We start from the raw sequence: 22,330 nt of genomic DNA on the forward strand, positions 1-22,330 counted from the left end.
ATCTTTTTAAATAGAGATTAATTTTCGCTAAATTTAATTTCTCCAATTGTTGCGATTCCTGAACGGTTCCTTTCTTATTGTAAAATACCTTGCAGCTTCGAACATATTCAGAGAATTCTGAACCACTCAGGATCTTTCTTTGTTCTAATTTAGAACTTGTCAAATTTAAATGTAATGCCGTTTCAGAATCACTACGAATTGATTTTAGTCCTTTATTTGAACTAGTATTGAAGCTTGGTTCATCTTCTACTAAGGCAGAATTAACAGGTATTTCATTGAATTCTCTGCTTCTTATGTCAGGTTCAACAATTACTGGACCACTTACTATCCTATCATTTTCTAAATTCGAATGTATAGGAATAGAAGTCGTGTCATTTAAAAATATATCCAGTTCTGTTTTACCAGAACTTAATTCATTACGAAATGGTAAGTTTTGTACCCTTTGATCACTCAGGATCATATCGCGTTTCTCTTCATGAGAATCTATTTCGTTATACATTATTGAGTTTTCTATAACTCTGGAGCTGTTGAAAATCCCACTTCCATTTTCTTCTTTGAAAATTATATTGTCATCCACCATTGAACCAGCATGGATCACATCATGTACCTTTTTGTCAGATAATTTGTTGTGAGTTAGATTTTTTGTTACTACTAGTCCACTCACGTCAAGTTCTTCTTCATAAGAACTTACCTCATCCAAATATTAGGCCTTTTCTTTCACCGTATGATCACTCAGAATCACATCAACTTTAGTGTTTTCAGAAATCAGCTTATTTTTATGGAGTAAGGTGCTGTGATTGCCGAGACAAATTGCACAGCCACGCTCGTGACAATCCTTACTTGAATGTTTACCTTTTAAACATTTAATGCACAATTTGTTAGTCAGAATTTTTCTCCATTTTTCCCTCATACTCAAATTATTAAATTTAGGGCATTGATGTGTGGAATGAAAGGATTTACATCCCATAATGCAATTAAAAACTGAATTTACAGATGCCATTATAATAGGCTTCTTAAAATTATGACCTGTTATAACTGGCCTTTTAATTGGAGTTTCCTCTAAGGGAATCCGTTTTGTGTGCTCTTCTACAATATGTAGATTATTAGCACATGGAGTTTCGAATGAAAATTTCCTGTTTTCTGCTTCATTTTGAAGCTTATTACATCTTCTCAGGTTAAATTCATTATCACTAATAGAATTCGTTATGGTCGATTCCTCTCGAACTTCTTCCGATAGGCTAACTTTTGGATTACCAAACGTAAAGTTTACATACCACGAATCTTTAGTAGAACTAATGTCAATGGAAGAGTTTTTTATTAAAGGGGTCTTTTCCTTTTCAAATTTAAATTTACGATTCCCCAAGTCATAATCAGAAGCATATGTACTTTGAGTGAAACGTTTTTCAGTCCGGTTCCAAGAGGAGCTTTCCTCTCGAACATTCAAGAGGTTGACCTCTGGTGTACCAGTACAAAATTTAGGCGGAGAAGTGACGGAAGGTTTTTCAAATGAAAATTTCTCATCAATTCTTCCAATCTTAAAAGTTTTAAATGTCCGGTTCCAAGAGGAGCCTTCCTCTCGAACATTCGAGAAGTTCACCTCTGGTGTACCAATACAAAATTTAGGAGGAGAAGTGACGGAAGGTTCTTCAAAAGAAAATTTCTCATCAATTCTTCCAATTTTAAAATTTTTAAATGAACAGTCTCCATTTGAAGACGAATTGTTCATGAGATTGCTATGTTCTATACATAGAGATACATAGACTTTTGTCAGTTCGCCCTCATCGCCAAAATTTTTGTAGTAAGCTACAAACGATTGTTGGGCCAAGGTTTTAGACACCTTGAGTGAGTCGGGTGTCTTGACTTCAGCTTTGAAGTCCTCTAAGGCAGCTTTGAATGACTGAAGTCTTGATTGTAAACTTCTAATTTCATCCATCTCTGCCTCAGTTGCATTTCAAATGAAGGGTTAGTAAATAATTTAAAATTTTTAATTGTCTGGAACTTACCAATTGAATATTCCTTATGAATATCCTCCCATATAAATTCCACAGTACAGCAACTAAAAAGAATTTACTTTAGCACGATACACGTATTCAAATTAATCACGTCGGGGTCACCATGAAGAAATTAACACCAATATTATTTCAATATAAAACGACTACTCTGTGTCGTGTCTAAAACTGAACTATTTTATTTAAGTACAACTAAACTACATTACAGCTATTTCTTATATCTAATACAAATATTTCTTAACCTATCTTATCTCTATTTGAATACGGATATCGACTGTATGACGCGTCGCATCCCTTGTAGACACAACATGCTGCTTCCAGATGTGAGTCATAAACACAACCTATGCATTCTTTTATTGTGGTATAGAAAGGATCAGCACGGCACACATAGTCTATCTATCCCTACTCATGTAAATCTACCTGCGCATATGTATAATCTTAACTAGATAATTCAACAAGACCCATGTTCAATAGCGAGTCTCATGTATGGTACACAGATGGCTCCAAAACAAATGAAGGTGTTGGGGCCAGAGTATTCGGAATGAACACCAAAACTTATCTGCACCAGAGCATGGACAACTTCAATTCCGTATTCCAAGCAGAGATATTCGCAATTGAACTCTGCCTCAGAGAAAACTTAAACAGAGCTGTAATAAACAAAAAAAGACTTGTGGCACTCGAGGACTGCCGCGGTTTAGCTATTGCATTGCATTTTTTATCAACTTATTTGTTTACTTACACTACACAAAACCAATAATTATGTTACGTATCTACCTTTCAATTCATATACCGACCTAAAAAAAAAAAGAAAAAAAAATAGGAATACATAGAAACAAAAAAAAAAAAACATCAACCATAGACTTCTCCATATCAAAAAATAAGAAAACCCAAGAATACTTTTTCTCTTTTTATTTAATATCGCAATCCCAACGCAACGCTTTACTCGTTCCCAAATCACAACTAGTTGAACAAGAAACAGAAGAATGGGAAGAGAAAACAAAACAAATGAAAATACACATCATTTTTTTTTTCTTCTGATTTATTCTACAGACACAGCATTTATGGACTTCTTCCTTACTCCTTTCCTTGTTGTCTAACACAATTTATATAACCCTCTCTGTCTGAACCAAAAACCATTCACACAAACAGCGCTTGCTTACTCTCGTTCATCTCGATCTCGATACACGCAAGCACATTCGTACCATGTACACACATACCATACACGTTTAGTGAACCATCGATGTGTGCGGCGTAATAATATTTCGTTACTAATTTTCGTTACTATATTTTTTGGTTCGCACCACATGCTAGGCCTGCGTTAAAATCTATGCAATAGCTTAAAAATTTACATTCTCTCTGACAGCAAGGCTGCACTCCTAGCTCTTAGGAGCAATAAAAATCACCTCAAAGTTAGTATGGGACTGTATACAACTATTACACCAGCTTGCCAGTAAAAACAGAGTTCAACTCATTTGGATACCTGGTCACAGCGGTCACGTTGGAATGAAATAGCAGACACACGAGCCAGAAAAGGTTCCGCATCTACATTCATGATGCCAAGACCATTCTGTGGCATACCAACAAGTACTGCAAAATATTACATAAATAAATGGCTAAGAGATATTGCTTATCATTACTGGACGCATACGGAAGGTAACATATAAGCCAAAAAAATTCGTACCAAACATCTCCCACGCGTCGTACGATTACCATTCAAAGAAGCGCTAACCTGCTTAGAAGAATCAAAGGACATAGCACGTCAGAGATTCTATGCCCTTGAACGGATGCGTCCAAAAACCTGACAGTAGCACTACAAAACTTAGAGTGCGGTTTGAACCTCTTCGAACCTGTCACTTAACGATATCCTCTACACTGGAGCAACAATTCAAGATGATGTATTCACGATGCTACTACGTTTTCGCATTCCAAGGTATGTGTTTACTGCAGACATGGAGAAAATGTACCGGCAAGTTTTGATAAATGAGGAGGAGGAAAAGTACCAACTAATTTGGTGGAGATTTAACTCTAATGATCCACTTAAATGTTTTGAACTTTACACACCTGACAGTAGCACTACAAAACTTAGAGTGCGGTTTGAACCTCTTCGAACCTGTCACTTAACGATATCCTCTACACTGGAGCAACAATTCAAGATGATGTATTCACGATGCTACTACGTTTTCGCATTCCAAGGTATGTGTTTACTGCAGACATGGAGAAAATGTACCGGCAAGTTTTGATAAATGAGGAGGAGGAAAAGTACCAACTAATTTGGTGGAGATTTAACTCTAATGATCCACTTAAATGTTTTGAACTTTACTTTGACGTTTCTCTTTGATCTTGTTCTTTTTTTTGCTGTTTTGCTTTAATTGACTTCGTCGGTGGCAGAGTTCGCTTCGTCGGATGTATATTATTTGGGTGTATAGTAACTTTTTTTAAATTTATTTAAATGTTTTCGTTGCACATAGAGCCCCCTGATGTTGTTTTTTGTATATTTTGGTGCTTTTTTTGAATAAGAATACATAAGAAAACGAAAACAAAATAATAGAAAAAAAAATTGCTGTCAAATTTGAGTCTTACAAAAATTACTACGTGTAGAAGCTCCCGATGCACCGAAGGGAAAATCAAAAGGAAATTCGAAGATAATTTCTGCGCCTTGCGTCTTCGTGTAGAAGCAGACTTTGAGGCGCGTACTATTACACGATGCCTCTTGAGTCAAGGACTCAAATTTGACATTTCTCTTTTGATTTAAAATTTGTTGTTGTTGTATTGCATCAAGAAGCAAAAAGAAAGAAAGGGAATGTCTAAAAAAGAAAAAGTGGAAAAATAAACGTCAAAAAAGAGTCTCAGAATTTCGACCCACGACTCTCTGCCCTTCAAGCAAGAAAACTAAGTTCAGAAAAGACACTCGGACCTCCGACCGAGAAAAACGGGGTTGCACTCACACACTTGCAACTTTTAATGTATGAAGACAAAGTCGAAGGAGAAAAAACCAATACCAATACGGTTAATTTTTCATTTCATCTTTTTTCTCTTTTGCACTCATTAATGTGCTTCTACACGAAGACGTAAGGTTCAAGATTCAATGAAGAGTAAGGGAGAAAGAAAGTTCGAAAAAAGGGATGGATGATTTTCTACCTTTGAGCCTCTGGTCAAAAATTTTGAGACGTTTCTCTTTGATCTTGTTCTTTTCCTTTCTTTGATTTCGTCGGTCGCAGAATTCGCTTCGTCGGTTGTATATTATTTGGGTGTATGTGCCTGGCTACACAGTGATTTTTCAATCGATTGAAAAATCACATGCGGTGGCTACACACTGTTGTGCCCAATCACGTTACACTTTTACATTTTGTAGGAACAAATTTCAAAAAGAGGAAAAACTATGAAATGGAACTGTACTGCCCAGGCACTATAGTCTGCTTCTACACGAAGACGCAAGGCGCAGAAATTAGGGGTATTCACGATCTGGTGCAACAGGCCTAGTAAAAATGTAAAATTTTATTTTTTTACAATAGATCGTGAACGCCCCTCTTCTTATCTATAGTAAATATTGAAGCATGAATGATGTTTTTTTTCCTCCACCGTTGCTTCTTCTTTTTTCCATTTTTTATAATTTAATTCTTTGTTTTGTTCGGGTTAATTAATTTTCACTAATTATTTTACAGCAAAAGAAACTAAATTACGGGATATGAGTAGCGACAACCATTATAAACAGAATAAAAAAGACAAACTGTTTATCATGGGCGACGCGACGGTGAGCTGCCATCTGTCAAAAATAATTTTACTCCATTGTATTTTTATTTTGCAATAGGGTTAGGGTATAGCAAAAGTGCAAGACCATTGTAAAATTTCAATCCATATATTTTGTTGTTGTAGTGTTGTAAGATTTTACACTTTTGCACTTTTGCAATGATACAAGACCAGTTGCATCGGATCGTGAATACCCCTATTATCTTCGAATTTCCTTTTGATTTTCCCTTCGGTGCATCACGCCGATCTACACGTAGTATTTTTTATCAGAAAAAAATTTGACAGCTATTTTTTTTGTTTTATTTTGTTCTCGTTTTCGTATGTATTTTTATTCCAAAATAAGCACAACATATTCAAAAAAAAAACTCCGGCGGGTTCTATGTGCAACGGAAATATTGGAGTTTATTAAAAAAAATACAATACACGCAATTAATATACCTACAAACGACGAAGCGAGCTCTGTGAACCATGGTATAAAAAGAGAAGGTATGATCATTAGAAAAAACTCTGTATCGAGAACTGTCAAAACTTAAAAATGGCTACTTAAGGTTTTGACAGCTGCCCATTGAAATTGTTGTTGTAAACAAATTTGTCTTGGAAATTGTTGTTGCTTTTGACTTTACCAAAATTATACGTCAAAACCTTACTACCCCATTTTGTAAGATGGCGGCTCTAATGATCATACCCATAAACAAAAAATACCAAGACTGGAAACTCGGCGGTCAACTGACGTTTGCCTACAAGCTGCGAGGTGTGGTGAATGCCGTGAACCTATCGTTGTGTTCGTGTCCGAAGTGTGATGAATGTCGTGAATCTATAAATGTGTGCGTGCTAACGTCATTTACCAACGTGGTGGCTTTCACATATATTCACAGACAACACTGTTCACAAAAGAGTTTTGGGGGGAAAGACGTACGAAAGTTTCCAGTCTTGGTATTTTTGGTTTATGATCATACCTTATGATCATACCATGTCTGCGAACGACGAAATCAAATAAAGCAAAACAGCAAAAAAAAGAAGAAGATCAAAGTGAGTCTCAAATTTTCCGACCGGCCACTTACAGGGTAAAAAATCTTCCACCCCTTTTTTTCGAACTTTTTTTCTCCCTTACTCTTCATTGAATCTTGAACCTTGCGTCTTCGTGTAGAAGCAGACATAGTAACTTTTTTTAATTTATTTATATGTTTTCGTTGCACATAGAGCACGCTGGAGTCGTTTTTTGTATATTTTGGAGCTTATTTTGGAATAAAAATACATACGAAAACGAGAATAAAATAAAACAAAAAAAATTGCTGTCAAATTTGTGTCTTATAAAAAATACTACGTGTAGAAGCGCGCGATGCACCGGAGGGAAAATCAAAAGGAACTTCGAATTCTGCGCTTTGCGTCTTCGTGTAGATTGTAGAAGCAGACATAAGTTTGAAAAGAGACGCGCCTCTTGAGGCTGACTTCCCTTCAAGCAAAAAAGTCCGACCTCGGTCCGGATCCGCTCCGCCTGCGGCGGAGCTGAGTCCGAATACGGATCAGAAACTGGTCCGAAGGCGGCTCAAATTAGTATGAAAATTATAATCACCGCGAAGTCGATTGCATATGTATTGGTGTGGTGAAAATCTCCATTCCGAGAAAACGGAGCCGAAGTCGGACCCGAGTCGGAGCAGCGAAAACCTACTAGAAAGAGGAACAAAAAAGGGATGACGTTTCGCATTTGCGACCAAAAAAGAACAAGATTTATTTTTTTTTTCACTGAAACTGTTTTTTTTTATTTAATTTTGGCAAACGAAATATTCACAATATATACAATATAAAATACAATACATTTTTTTCATTTTATTTTATTTGTTGTTGCTGCTGTTGTTGGTGTTTCTTTAGATGCCCAATCGCATGTTTCACCTTCTGCCTTTTTCTTCATCATTAGAGATTACAGGTGTGTTTTTTATTACAACCGGTCTTAACTTGACAAAAAAACGCAGTCTGGGCTAAGCAGTTTACATGTTAAATACAACAACACCTTAGCCCCTTGGGCTTAGTTGTTTAGCCCGGAGATTTCTCTGGGCTTAACTTTTTGAAGAGTTTTAAATCTGTGCTACCAAACTAATTTTTTCATAAATTGTTTAGAATTTGTTTAAAAACGTGAAAACTCACGTTTGGAAGGACAAAATGTATTAAAATAGTTTTGCTAGCATACATTTTTGTATCTCTTCGTAAAACATACATGAAAAATACAAGAAAATGACGAAAGCGAAAAATATGACAACTCTAAATTTTTGTTGTGTCTGCTTTTTTCGGAACATTCAATATACAGTGCTGCCAAGATTTCAGGTTAAGCCCCGAGGCGTTTTTTTTGTCCAGTTAAGACCTGTGGTAATAAAAAACACACCTTACATCTACAACACAAGAAGAAACAACATTTTAACCCAAACACTTTGAGCGATATATAAAACATACCTTTTTTGTTTTCCATATTGTTTATAATTTAATAAAATTGTTTATAATTAATAAACTAACATTATACAAACAACGACACGAGACACGACGCGACCAAACACTTCAACAAAAAATAACAAAATGACGCTTTGGGTCTTGTTGGCCTTGTCTTTCTTTTCCTTTTCTCATTTTTCACCACGATTCTCGTTCGACTTTGTGTTCATAAACAAAAAGTTGCAAGTGTGTGAGTGCAAGCCCGATTTTCGCGGTCTGAGGTCGGAGTTTCTTTGTTGAACTCAGTTTTCTTGCTTGAAGGGAATTTTTCGATAAAAATTTATTATTATATACTCAACTTTAAAATTCATCTAACTGAAGAATTAAGATTTTATTAATTATGAAAAAATATGTGTTTTTCTTAGAACATTTTTAAGCAAGAGCGGAAGGTGTTACAATGATCCACTGACAAAATACGAATTAATACAGTTTCTTTTGTGAAAATTCTTAAAAAAACATATATCGGTTTACTGTGACAAAGATTTTTTTAAGGGTTTATATAAAGCACATAGCATATTTAAATGCATGTACTATCAAAAATTTTCAAAAAATTAAACAATTTAAATTTGGTAAATAAAAATTTGGTTTATTAAATTAATATCAATTCGAAATATATCAATATTTTCTAAAGAAACTCTCATTGAAGTGTGATGTACGATATTCTACAAATCGTGGAAACAAGTGAAATTAAAACCACTGCGAAGAAAAGAATTATAGTGCACCCGTCTACGATGTTCAGAAACTTTTGTGGACCAATCAGAATACCGTCCGTCGCAATAACTAGTTTCTGTAGACAAAATATCTCTGAAATAAGTGCCGTCGCTGTCCTTGGCCTCACGACGAGACAAACAACAAATATATTTTGAATTTTTGGCTCAAGTTTGTTTTGAATTGATCAGAAATAAAGAAAAAGTTAAAAAAGGAATATTTTGATACTTAAAAGCATAAATGTATTTACGCTAGCGAAATACAAACAAAAAAAGAATAGTCGATAAATATTTTGGTAACTTGACAAGTAGCTACGTTTATGAATGCAAAGTATTTATTAGTCAAACTCAAAATAATGGCTTTTCCAAGAGAACGTTGCTTTTAGAAGTTCTATTAATACCGAGAAAGCTACTGTGTTTTGTTTATTTTTTTTTGTATTAAAAAAATTAACTGAACAAAAAATAAACATACATATATAAAAACAAAATATAAAAAGAAAAATAAATAACAAGTAAACATGAAATTACTTGAAAGTTCACGGTTTGAAGCAATCAATAATGCTCTGTCAATTCAAACTGGTGACAGTACTATATTTGGCCGGATAGAAAGCTATTCGTGCAAAATGGTAGCAGCAGATAAGGCTTTGTATAAGCGCTTCACATCAGAAATTCATGGAATCGGTCCGCATGATTTGCAGGCTTTATCACCACCGCAAACTCTTGCTGATTTATCACCGACTTTTAATAGGAATAGCAGCCAATCGGGCGACGAAGGGATTATTTTGTGTGACACAATCTCCAGGAAGACATTATTTCATTTGATTGCAACTTTAAATGCAGCCTTTGAGCCTGATTATGACTTCTCTGATGCAAAGGTAATTATAAAATATATTACAGTAAAATCATAATTTTCAAAATCATAAATTAAGTGGAAGATACACATTATGCTCGCACCATCTGTTGGTGTTGTCTCCGAAGTTGGTGTGTGTAGCACATTACATTTTTACTTGAAAGGGTTGTATGAATTTTCGTTTATATTCCTTGTAGAGCTGTACGTTCCTGGAGATACGACTCCCTGCAAAGTACAAATCCTCCCGCTATTTTCTTTATCCATATTTGGTTTATTATTCTGTGTTTTTGTTGGTCCGCGTGTGATATTTAATTTTCCACATTCCCTGTACTTCAAATAAAAACTCAGCATCAGCCAGCGGTAGATTTTGCAGAAGGAACTGGTAACACCCAAGCGCGAAAAAGACAATACTTATGCTGCCCATTTTCTGATCCACACGGCAGCTGAAATGAAGATGCCTCGTATGACAGCATATGTTTCAAAGCTTAAGAAAGTACGAAGATAAGAAGAAGCCTACATGTTAAATACATCTCTAAATGTAAGTAGAAAACGACTGACTCTGTTGGTATTTCTATGTTCAAAGTAGAGATCTGAGAACCCCGTCAATAAGAATATATCATTCAACATTCCAATGCGACCGCGAAATAAGAAGAAAGATAGCCTTAAAACTCCTAGTACAAGAAACTTCAAAAACGCCAGCATTTAGAGCCATTTTCTTCACTATTGCTCAACTTGAAGCAAACTCGAGAGTTGGCGAACTTGAGAGTTGACCTCAACTCGAAGGTTGAAACAAAAGTAGAACATTTGGTTTTCTTCACTTTTAAAATACAGCAGTTGGCCAACTTCCAGTTTGAAAAATATCCCTGGGATATTTGTGACAGTTTATACTAATACTAGGTCTGTTTGGGTTCTTTTTTGGACAAAAATATGAAACCTGTCAAATTTTGAGGAGTGGGGATGAAATCCACTCAGAGAAAAAAAAATTGAGCAAAAATACCCAAACACTTTTTGGCAAAATTTTCTGCTTTTTTTTTAACAACAACAAATGTAAACAACAACACCAACACCAAAAAAAATAAATAAAGAAACAAAAAATTTAAAACAACTTTGTATTATTTTTGAAACACTTTTTTATTATTTTTTTCATAAAAACACTTATTTATTTTGATCATTATACCACTAAAACGCCACACTGCCATGTTTGTAGTTTGTTTTTTTTTGTGCGACAAGACCAAATAAGAAGAAGAGAGAAAGCACTACCTTTTGACAGATTTCAGATTTTTGTCCGAAGAAATTTTTGGGGCAGAAATTCGCACGAAGGGGAAATTTTTTTGTCTCTCGCGGCCATCTTTTTTGTGAAAAAATGCACAATTTCAGAGTACCCAAACAGGAATTGGGCTGGAAATGTTGAACAAAGTTGAAATATTTCTGTTTTAGGCAGTACCCAAACAGACCTACTGTCTGTTTCAAATTTAAAAAGCAATCGAGTATGTCATTTAAATTGAAGTTCTGCATATTTGGTGCAATTTTTTTTGTCAAAATGTCAAATTAATTTTTTAAATGCATTTTGGTTTGTTTTCTTTTTTGTAAAATGAATTTCAAAGGAATCATTTTTTTGTGTAATAGTGTGTGTGTGTGCGCGCAAGAGCGATGTTGACGGGATGTAAAAAAAAATCGGTGGAAAATGTTTTTTTTAATGAATTATAATATTCTGCAATTGGAAAATATGTTTCCATAAGTTTAATTCTCAATTTTTCCATGAAAACAGAAATAAAAGAGTTTTTGCCAAGATTTAGCATACAAAAAAAAAGAAAAAAATATGACATTTCACAGAAAACTCTCAAGTTTGCTCCCTCAACTTCTACTATTTTCGGAAGTTGAGCAAACCAGAAGTTGACCAACTCGAGAGTTGAGAATCAAAAGTTGAAACTGTCAACTTTGTGTGAAGAAAAACAAAATCGCAAGTTGAGAATAAAAATCCTCAAGTTGAATTCAACTTTTGGTGAAGAAAACGGCTCTTTAGTTAGCCTCAGAAATGGAACAATACAAAACCGGACAGCTTGCCGTTGATCTATGAGGTTAAGCTGGCGAAACCCACAAGCGGGTGACGATTGTAATGTAATGTAATGTAATGTAATGTAATGTAATGTAATGTAATGTAATGTAATGTTATACTTTATTTGGCTCTGATTATGCCATGTTTTTTCTTGTACTTGTTTAATAAACATTTATGATAGAAAGGAAAAAAACAAAGACAGATTGCTTAAAAGCCCAATTGGTTATAGTAGAGTATTACGGTTGAATTGTTTAAGGGGAGGAATGCAGCTAGCTATTTCATTACAACGACAGACAGATGGGATTGTATCAGTAATGGACCTATCATTTTAAAAGCTCTATTTTGAATCCAGTCCAAATAGCTCAAGTGGGTCCTAGGAGCACCTGGGAATTATACACGAGCTTTGAACGATTGTAGCCAGATCGGAAGAAGTGAAATATTTCTTAAATCTTCGGAGGAAACCTAAGCATTTAAGCATTTCGCAGAGTTTTTGGCTACATCGAATATGTGCTCATTCCACAAAAGGTGGTTTGTAATGTATTTGTATTTTTTTGTATGCGATGCAAGTACCACTCATGGATAGTGGCAAAGGGGGAAGGTTTCGTTTTAGCGATAGTAACAAGCATTGTGTTTTAGAAGCATTACATTCTACGTGGTTCTTTATTTACATTGGACAATGCATTCGAGATCAGAATTTACTGAGCTTATCATACCTTGCCGTTGGAGTTCCACATCCGAAAGACATGGGTGTGAATTTTCAAACGAATATGAAAAGCTGAGGGTACTATCATCAGCGAAACAATTTAATAGATTAGAAGTTTCAGAGAGCAGATGATTAATGAAAATGAGGAAGAGAGTCGGAGGCAAAACGGAGCCATTGGGCACAACAGCGCTTATATTGTGGGTCAATACAACTTGAATTGAACGGTTCGAAAGGTTATTTCTAATCCAACGAAGAAGAGATTCATCAAAACCGAATGCAAGCATTTTCGATAAGAGAGCTTGATGCAAAACTCTATCAAATGGCTTTGAAATATCAAGCGCAATAATCTTTCTTTCTCCAAAACGATGTAAAGATTTGTTCGGTGAGATAAACCATCAAATCCTAAGTGTACCTATTGCTACGAAAGCCATACTGCCGGTCATTAAGAAGCTTCGGTTCTTCAAGATATTCCTTAAGCTGGAAATTAATCAGCGTCTCCATGACCTTGGAAAGAAGGGACGTAAGAGAAATCGGACGATAGTAAGAGGTTGAGGAAGGTTCGCCTTTTTTAGGGACAGGCTACACAAATGCTGTTTTCCATCCACGCGGAAAGAGACCTTTAGAGTAGGACAGATGAAAAAGCTTACGCAGTGGTTTTGCCAGCGTAGATGAACACCTTTCCAGAACTATGGGAGGGATACTATCCGGACCAGCGGATTTGTGTATGTCAAGATCTTTAAGAACTGTTGCCACTGCATGAGTACAAAAAAAGATAGGTCCCATAAAACTATTTACTTGATCAAGTGAAGGGGGAGCCATGACACTTTCTGGTAACGTTGAATTGACAGGAAACTGTTTGACAAGAAGGTTAGCTTTATCAAGAGAACTAATAAAAGGAGTGTCATTATAAACGAGCATTATAACCGAAGATGTTGTAGAGTTTCGAATATTTTTTACAAATGACCCAAAAATGTTTACTACCTGTGGGAAATTGTAGAATTTTTCCTTAGTTTTTGTTCATGCAAAAATTTGATTCGTCGAATATGGGCGTTGCTGGGCTTTCTAGCTTGCTTAAACTTTCTCCGATTTTCCTCAGTTTGGTTGGCTTTATAATAACGGAACCTTACCTCTTTTTCTCTGATGACCTCTTTACAGCTCGAGTCAAACCAAGAATTCTCTTTCGGTTTGATAATTTTAATCTGATAGCGACCAATTAAAGTTTTTGAAAAAGCGTTGAGACCCTCCCACTTGGCTTTCTCATATTGCCAAACAGTTCTCTTATGAGTTTTTTCTTTAACTGGATTTTTGAGGCACGAGAAATTCGCAGATATGGCACAATGATCTGATGTGCCTAGGGGCGATAATACACATACAGTGTATTTATCAGGGTCAGAGATAAGAAACAAATCTAGAGTATGTTCAGCCCGACCCGCAACGTCCAAAATTCGAGTCGGCTAGTTAACTAGTTGGGTTAAGTGGTTTAACTCAGCAAACATCTCAAAATACCTTCCTTCGGGTGTTGTCTGGCCCGAAAAGCGAAGCCAAGAAGAATTGTGTACATTGAAATCGCCCGTAATGACGATTTCAGTGCGAGGGTGAAGGGTCACAATCCTTTGAATGGAGTCGGATAGAGCATCAAATTAAATTAAATTAATTAAACGTTTAATTATTATCCAGATTTGGGCTTCGATAAATAAAACATGTATGGATGATGCGCTTGTTAGTCGTAAATTTGAACCACATGAAATGAAAATTAGTGTTAATGCACTGACTGTATTGTGGTTGAAGTTGATAGGCAACATCATTTCTAATATACAGGGTGTCCCACAGTCACCGCCCCAAACAAAAACCATGGATTCCTGAGGTCATTTAAGTCGAAAAACTAAAGAGGTAATTTTCTCGTTTTCGTCCCGTTTTCGAGTTATGACGGTTTTCGCGATTTTTGCTCTCTTTTCCCTTATCTGGCTTTATCTTTGCCAAACTTGGTCTGATTCCTACGATTTTTTTTATAACCAATTAAGAATTTATTACACTTTTAGTTTGTCTTAGAATTTTTTTTTCTGCGGACAACCGTTTCTCTGCAATTTCGCATCAAAACACGTTAATGAGTATTAATTTTTTTGGCTTATTATTAAAGCCCAGTTTATTTTCTTATAAAAACATTTTTTTTTTCATAAAAAAAGAATACTGAAAAAATTCGACTGCGAGAATGATGGGGGAAGGAAGAAAAGGAAAACTCGTTATGAACATGCACTGAAGACTATTATTTAGAGGCGAGAGACTTTGTTTGTGATTTGGCGATACTACGGCATTTTTTTTATTGTGTTATTTGGTTTGAGACACTGTAATATGTGCGTGAGCTATTGTTTTTTTTTCGTATTGCGGTATTGCGGGAGAGGTACTGAGGTGTTGTTGTTTGTTATTGCACTTGCTATGATTTATTTCTAGATGCATCAATTTCAATTTAGTTTACTGAACTTGTTGTTCACAATTGACTTAAAATTAACTTATTTCTAAGATACATTGATAGATACAAAATTTTGTTGGCACAGAGGGGGCCTAACCTTATACAATGACTAAGTTATAAAATATAAATAAATATTATACATGTATTAACTAAATTTAAAAAAATCTGCTGACTAGGATGTCCTCGGGGTGTTCATCCCCGGATGTTCAGTTCAGATGCATCAATGTTACAAAGTGTGCATTAGAGTGGCCACAACTCCCATAGAAAAATTTTTTTGTCGATTTTTTTTCGAGGAACCCCATTAAATGTTCAGCCTTGCAGATTTTTAGATATCCAAAATTTGAGCTCCATTCGATAAGTCTAAATGGTGCCGACACTCGCTCAAGGTATCAAAAATCTCTGTTTCTTCACTGTTTTGCGAAGAAAATTAGCTCTATCTCCCAAACAAATGAGGCTATTTTCACTATTTATATATTAAATTAAGGGTATTGTTTTTACACATAATTTAGGTGCTAAATTTGTTTAGTCTTACTTAAAAAAAATTTTTGTGTTCAATTTAAATTTTCAGTACTGACCTCAAAAAAGAGCTGAGTGCAAACTCTGTTAACAATGAAACTTTCTATGTTATAGATTGATGTAAGACAGACATGTCAAACTTGCGGACGAATAACTTTGCGGCCCTGTCCACATTTTTATTAATTTATTTATATATATATTTATTTATTAGCTTTCGACACACATGCACCTCCTTTTTTTTCTAATCAACAAATGAACGCGAAGAAATGACTGATGTGCCTTACCAACAAGCTGTTGGTAGTATATTGTTTGCGGCTTAAGTTTCACGTCCCGATATCAGCTTTGCTGTGAGTACGGTCAGCCGATACACTCAAAATCCTGGAAAACCACACTGGACAGCAATTAAACATATTCTACGGTACCTTAAGGGAACAGCCGATATGAAACTTGTATATACCAGTGGTGATAACAATGTATCTGCTTTTTGCGATGCTGACTGGGCAAGTGATACTGATGAAAGACGTTCTGTTACCGGCTATACTTTCCTGCTTAACAATGGTGCTATTTCATGGAATTCGAAGAAACAACCAACGGTTGCTATCTCAACCACTGAAGCAGAATATATGGCGCTAGCAGCAGCAGCTCAAGAAGCAACTTGGTTGAAAATGTTGCAGAGAGAGCTCATTCCAAACTCACCAGACTCGACAACAATCCGATGTGACAATCAAAGTGCTATAAATTTGGCTCTTACCAGTTCTTATCATGGCAGAACCAAACACATTGATGTCCACCATTTTATAAGAGAAAAAATCGATGAAGGCAAAATAATTTTAAAAAACGTTAGTACCAAAGATATGGCAGCTGATGTGATGACCAAGGCTCTACCAGCCCCAAAACACAACGCTTGTGTTACTGCACCCGGATTACGCTTTGGCAAAATCTAATTCAGTGGGGATGTTAAAAAACAACACTTTGTTCTTTTGTACTTAGAATTAAATTTTGTTTATTCAAAAAAAAAAAAAACTTAGTAGCTTTGAATTTCCTTAGTAGCTTTGAATTTCGTTTTCAAATAAATTACTACTCGTTTCCAAATCGTTCAACTGAAAACACGTGTTTCTTTTATTTCAATTTATTATATTAATCCATGTAATCACAACAAAACTCATTTCATTATCCTTTTTTTTTTTTTTAAACAAAAAATTTTTTATTGGTCCCGGGTTTCGCTCCTAGAAATGAATCGTTTATTTTCAAAACATTACCAAAATATTTTTTGTATTTAACAAGTTTGATTTTTACCTTATTTATTTATTTAATTTGAATTCATAAGAATAAATAAAATCATCGTTTTTGTGGGTTCAACAAAACAATTCAAAATGGATTTATCATGTTTTGAAAATAAACGATTCAAATATGGTCACCATAACTATAGGGCAAGTTTAAGATTCGTAAAAAAATCGAACTCGAGATAACAATTTTACATGACATTACGATGATGGATAATGCCAAAAAAAGTGGGTTCGGCAATTCTGTATGTTTGTCTGTATATACCTCGAGCTACAGCCTAAACGAGTGAAGTGATTTTCTTCAAACTTGGTAGTTAGCAGTTTTTGGTGAAATTGAATTTGGGAAATTGAAAATTTTTTTTTATGACCAAAACTAACGGTACCTGCCATATAACGGAAATAGAAAAGTTCATTTTGTTTGAAAACGGCACTAACGATTTTGATTAAAATTTTTTTGTGTAGTATTTAACATAAGAGCCAACTTTTGAAATAAAAAAAACAATGAAAAATTTTGTTTATATGTGTAAATTAATTGTTTCTTCAAAATGGCATACCAATTTTTTTTTTTTTTTGAAAAATGTTAGAAATTTTTTATACATAAAAAATTATTTTTTTAAAAAACGGCTCAAACGATTTTCGAAATTTTTTTTCTAAAAATATCTTTTTGTACAAGTAATAAAAAGGCATACTTGGTTTTTTGTAAAACATCATTTAAAATTGTGTTTAATTAATTATAAAAACAGATTTTATTTTTTATACTACTTATGAAATTTCTTGAAAATGTCAAATTTTAAAATTTTCCTAATTTTCTTGAATAAAAAGCTTTAACATAAGAGTAACTTTTAGCATAAGAGCAAGTACGTGCGACCCCAGTCGTTCATTTTATTTAATTTAAGGTGGATACTGAAAATTTCACTTTGACAATTAAAATATCATTTTGAAATTTTTTATTTTTAGGTGGATAGTTAAAATTTCACTTTGACAATTAAAATATCAATATTGACTAGATTTTACGTTTCAGTTTATTATAATCATATTTCTTTCTTTTTCTTTTTTAGTATTTTCATTATTTTAGGAATTTTCTTTCTTTTTTTTTAAATAAAACAAAACATTACTGAAAGTGAATATTATTTATAAAATAGTGGTGATATTAATTTTTCTATTATAGGTGATATAATTGTTTTGTAATTTTTTCCCAAACCATTAGTACAGGTAAAATAGGCATTAAAAACAAATTGTTACACTTATGAAACTTGACTTGCTTTTGGGATAAGAACCAAGTACAAAAAAAGTTGGTTGGAAAGGTGTTTTTTCGCGTACAAAAGGGAGGGGGAAGGTCAAAAATATACTGGAAATAATTGTTTGTCGAATGTCATCATCACATGTTTTCAAGGTATTTTTTGATGCTGAATCTAATGACATAAAAATAAAGTCAATACGATTGCTCTAAGAAAAGTTATTGCCGATTAAAAACAAGGGTGCTTGTTTTTTGACTTCAACAAGTAAAATATAACAGAAACCCCACGTGAAAAACATGCTACACTGATAAAATTCGGCATGAAGGTTTTAGATAAAGCAAGGACAAAGGATTCATAAAGTTCTTAAAATTATTTTTGGTGAAAGGGTCTTTTTTTGATGGGTTAAGTTGTGTGTGAGGAAGTTGGTGTACCTAAATGTTTTGGTTGGTATAAGAATTAAGAATCTATAAAGTGTACAAAATTTTCTTGAGTGAAAGGGTGTTTTTTTTTTAAGAAATGATGAAATTCGGAATTAGTACCACAAAAACTAGGAAAAAATTGTTACACCAATGAAATTTGGTAAAAATGTTTCATTTATAACAGAAACCTAAAATATTTGTAATATTTTTCAATTCTGAAAATGTCTAGGGGTGTGAGGTTTATAGTATGTCTAGGGCGTCAGAAGGGGTTTACCTCTGCGCACCGCTTATGCACATACTAGCTGACCTTTGGACTTTGATAAGCTTGTTTTAGTTTATCGCTTTGTCCAGTGCGGTCCACCAAACTACCATCCGCATTTGACACCGTAGATCGAGATTTAATGTTCTATAAACTTTCTGTTGTGGGTCTACCATATAAAATGTTGAGGACATTAAGGAAAATATACAAAAACTGTTCGGCGAAAGTATGGGATGGAATATGTCTGAAAGTTTCGTAACACCAGCGGGTTTGAAACAAGGATGCATCTTGAGTACACTTCTTTTCGCTCTTTTCATTAATGATATTGTTTCTTATCTTAATGGAGAGATTGATGTAAGTCGTACTAAAATGAAAGTTTTGATGTAAGCCGATGATATAGTGCTGTTAGCAGACACGTTGATAAAACCCCAGATGATGATAACTAAGCTTGAAGAATTTTGTAAACTGAGGAGCCTTACGGTAAACAAAGGAAAATCCCAATTAATGATTTTTGGTAGAGGTAAGAGACAGCGGAGTGGAAACTATATCTGCAAACTAGAGAGCGAAGCAGTGGAAATATTTGGGAGTGATACCAACTCCACAAAATAATATTAAAACTCACTTGGTAGAAAAACTGAAAAGTGCGAAAATTGCCATAAACACAACCTGGTAGACTTGTATGAAAAATAAGAGCAAAGGACTTCGAGTCAAATATCAAATCTTTGAGGCAACAGCGAGATAAGTTATGTTTTATGCAATGCAAGTTTGGGAATATTTACAATATGAGTGTGTAGAACAACTTCTCAGGTTCTTTCTTAAAAGAGTGCTGCACCTTCCCCGGACGACTCTCACATATATGTTGCACATTGAAACTGGACTCCCACCCTTTTTCATCACAACACTGAAACTTCATTTTGATTACGTCCTTAAGGTACTAAACATGCACTAAGCAAGACTTCCTAGAATAGTAGCTATGCACGCCATCGCAAAAAAAGCATCATGCTTTGAGAAATGGAATGAGCTGGCTGGGAGGACGGGATGACCATTAAATCTATCGGAATTTAACCTACAGGAAACAAGAGTCGAACTTTACAATATACTCCAGAATCTTGATGAAAAACTGCATAAAGCCTTTATTGAAGAAGCTCAATCATCAATTTATAGAAGGTACCATTCGAAACTTGAACACGACCTAAGCTCGATTAGCTATTTAAGAAACAATATCGATGCAGAAAAAATCTCAACCATATTTAAGGTGAAAGGAGAGTTACTGCCATTAAAGTACATACCTTACCGACCGGATTTTCCTATCACATGCTCCTTGTGAAATCCTTTGAAAACCCGTGAAGATACCATGCACTTCATAGGCGAATGCTCCATACTCAAAGAATTAAGAAAACTACACTTGGGAAAAGCTAATTCTGAGGAAGATGAAGTTATTGATATACTGAATGGACTTGATTGGCCGGCTCCTTACAACTTTGTGAAATCAGCATTAAGATATCGAAACCAAATCTTAAGAGAAGCGTTTTAATTAAATTTGTAACCAAAAAAAAAAATTTGCAGACGGCTTTTGCCATGTCTTTAAAGATTTTTTAACCGAATTCAAAAATGTACTTATGATTGTAATAAAATCTTTTTTTTAATCTAAATCTAATCTAATCCATCCCGTATGTAAGTATTGGTCTAATGATAAATGTGCACAGCCAGTGTGCTAGGAGTGTGTTAGGAGAAAAGCCCCATTTGCCACCAATGGCTTTTTTGTATGAAAAGAGAGCCACATTGGCTTTCTTAACCCTTTCTTCAATATTGAGCTTCCAGGTCAGTTTTTAATCAAAAATGAGTACTAGATATTTAGCTTGATCGGATAGAGTAAGTGTTACATCTTTAATTGTAGGGAGTTTGAAGTCTGGAATCTTGTATTTCCTCGTGAAGAGGACAAGTTCCGTTTTGTGGGGATTAATATCCAATCCACATCCTCTAGCCCAGTGAATTAGCTTGTTTAAAGCTGTTTATAGCAGTTCTGCAAGTTAGCCCAGTAGAAATAAACATTTCAAATGGGAAAAAATTAGATCGTGCAATTTTTTTTCATAGGATGATAGAGGGGATCACTGGGAGCTTAAAACCAGTTTTTCGGGAAAATCGACCTTGTGCTTAAGCCGCCACACAGTGTGTCGAGCCCATACAAAAGTTTATCATAAATACTTGCAGCTAAGTTTTTGGAGTTTTAATATCTTTTTTTGTGTTTTTATAGCAGGAATAGAAAACAAAATTACAAATTAACAAATTAAACAACCTATTACTTTTTTTTTATGTATAATTTATGAAATTAACATTTATTGAAGAAGCCACTTGTGAGCAAAATTAATTTTTATTTTATATATAAACAAAAATATACTTTTCGTAAGGTTTTTGGTGTGTTGAACTCGAATCCGAACTCAGAAAAATTCTATCATATCACGTTTTTGAAATATTCCCGTTAGAAAATCTGAAATGTCGTTTTTTAACAGTTTTTGAGGTTATGTTCTTGAACGTGGTGATTTATTTTAAGTAAATTTGTGACAGTTTCTATTAAAGCCCGTTTAAATCTTTTCAATATCTTTTTTCTACCTTGAGAAATCTTAAGTTGAAGTCAACTTGTTTTGTTTATCTTCTCTATACAAAAAAATCGTATGTTTATTTGCGTTTCATAGCAAATCTCGAATAGTTTTTTGTCAATCGCTTTCAAATTTTAAAATAACGTTTTATTTGCATTTTCGTAAATTCTTATATCGGCGAGGTTGGTAAATACGCTATAATACACAGTAGAGCGTGGCCGGGTCAAGTAATTATATTAAAAATTTAGTATGCAGAAAAATATAATTTTTTTCTTGTTGAACACAATATTTAAAATATTTTTAATTACATAAACAGCTTTTTGTTACTTGTGTATGGCTAAAAATTATTAAAAACATCGATTTTTTCATTTTTGTGATCCCCTTGAAGATGTTTCTCAAAAACTGAATTATTTTGAGTACTTGACTCGTAGCACATAAATGTGAATATCTCTGGTAATCGCAAACAGAAGCAGACCAAACTATGCCAATATTAAGTATAGGCCTATGGCAAAATAATATAAAAAAATTATCGATATGATTTAATAAGTATTTTTTTAAATTAAGTTTAAAAATTAAATTTTTTTTTTTTGGCCATTTATCAAAGAAATTTTAATAACTCATATATAATTTTATAAATTAAATTTTTTTTGTTATACGTTTTACAACAACACTCAAATAAACAAAATAACATTAACAAAATTTTTCAAACAATTACCAAACGTGAAATATATACTCTCAAAGATTCCCATAAATTCCTCAAAATATTTTCGATTTCCGAGATACTCATGTTTCGGAGCTTATTTTGAATACATAACCTGGGTTATTTTGTAATATAAATATGTTTTCATATGAGTTGACACTTCTAAATTATATTTTAATAGCAAAAATATTAATTTTTAACAAAAAAAAAAAAGTGATTTATCATAAGGGGACGACACACTGTGCGCCATCTTGGATTAAAAGTAAAACACGTTTTAGTGAATAACTCGGCCATTTTTGAT

General features: G+C 34.0%; 1 protein-coding gene across 6 annotated transcripts in view; it reads left to right on the forward strand.

Moving 5' to 3' along the window:
• The first annotated feature begins 8,540 nt into the window (after positions 1 to 8,540).
• The window catches only part of LOC129921435 (repressor of RNA polymerase III transcription MAF1 homolog), a 106,766-nt gene continuing 92,976 nt past the window's right edge, over positions 8,541 to 22,330 (forward strand). Inside the window, exons 1-2 of one of the 6 annotated variants that reach the window (XM_056003257.1) lie at positions 8,541 to 8,803; positions 8,866 to 9,816. In XM_056003257.1, coding sequence (XP_055859232.1) covers positions 9,460 to 9,816 — 357 coding nt within the window. In that variant the 5' untranslated portion in view covers positions 8,541 to 8,803; positions 8,866 to 9,459. Of the gene's footprint in view, positions 9,817 to 22,330 lie in introns of all 6 variants that reach the window. The other 5 variants (XM_056003258.1, XM_056003256.1, XR_008773524.1 and 2 more) reach the window with 5 other exon arrangements.

The sequence above is a fragment of the Episyrphus balteatus genome, chromosome 1 (genome assembly GCF_945859705.1).
Source record: "Episyrphus balteatus chromosome 1, idEpiBalt1.1, whole genome shotgun sequence".
Taxonomy (NCBI): domain Eukaryota; kingdom Metazoa; phylum Arthropoda; class Insecta; order Diptera; family Syrphidae; genus Episyrphus; species Episyrphus balteatus.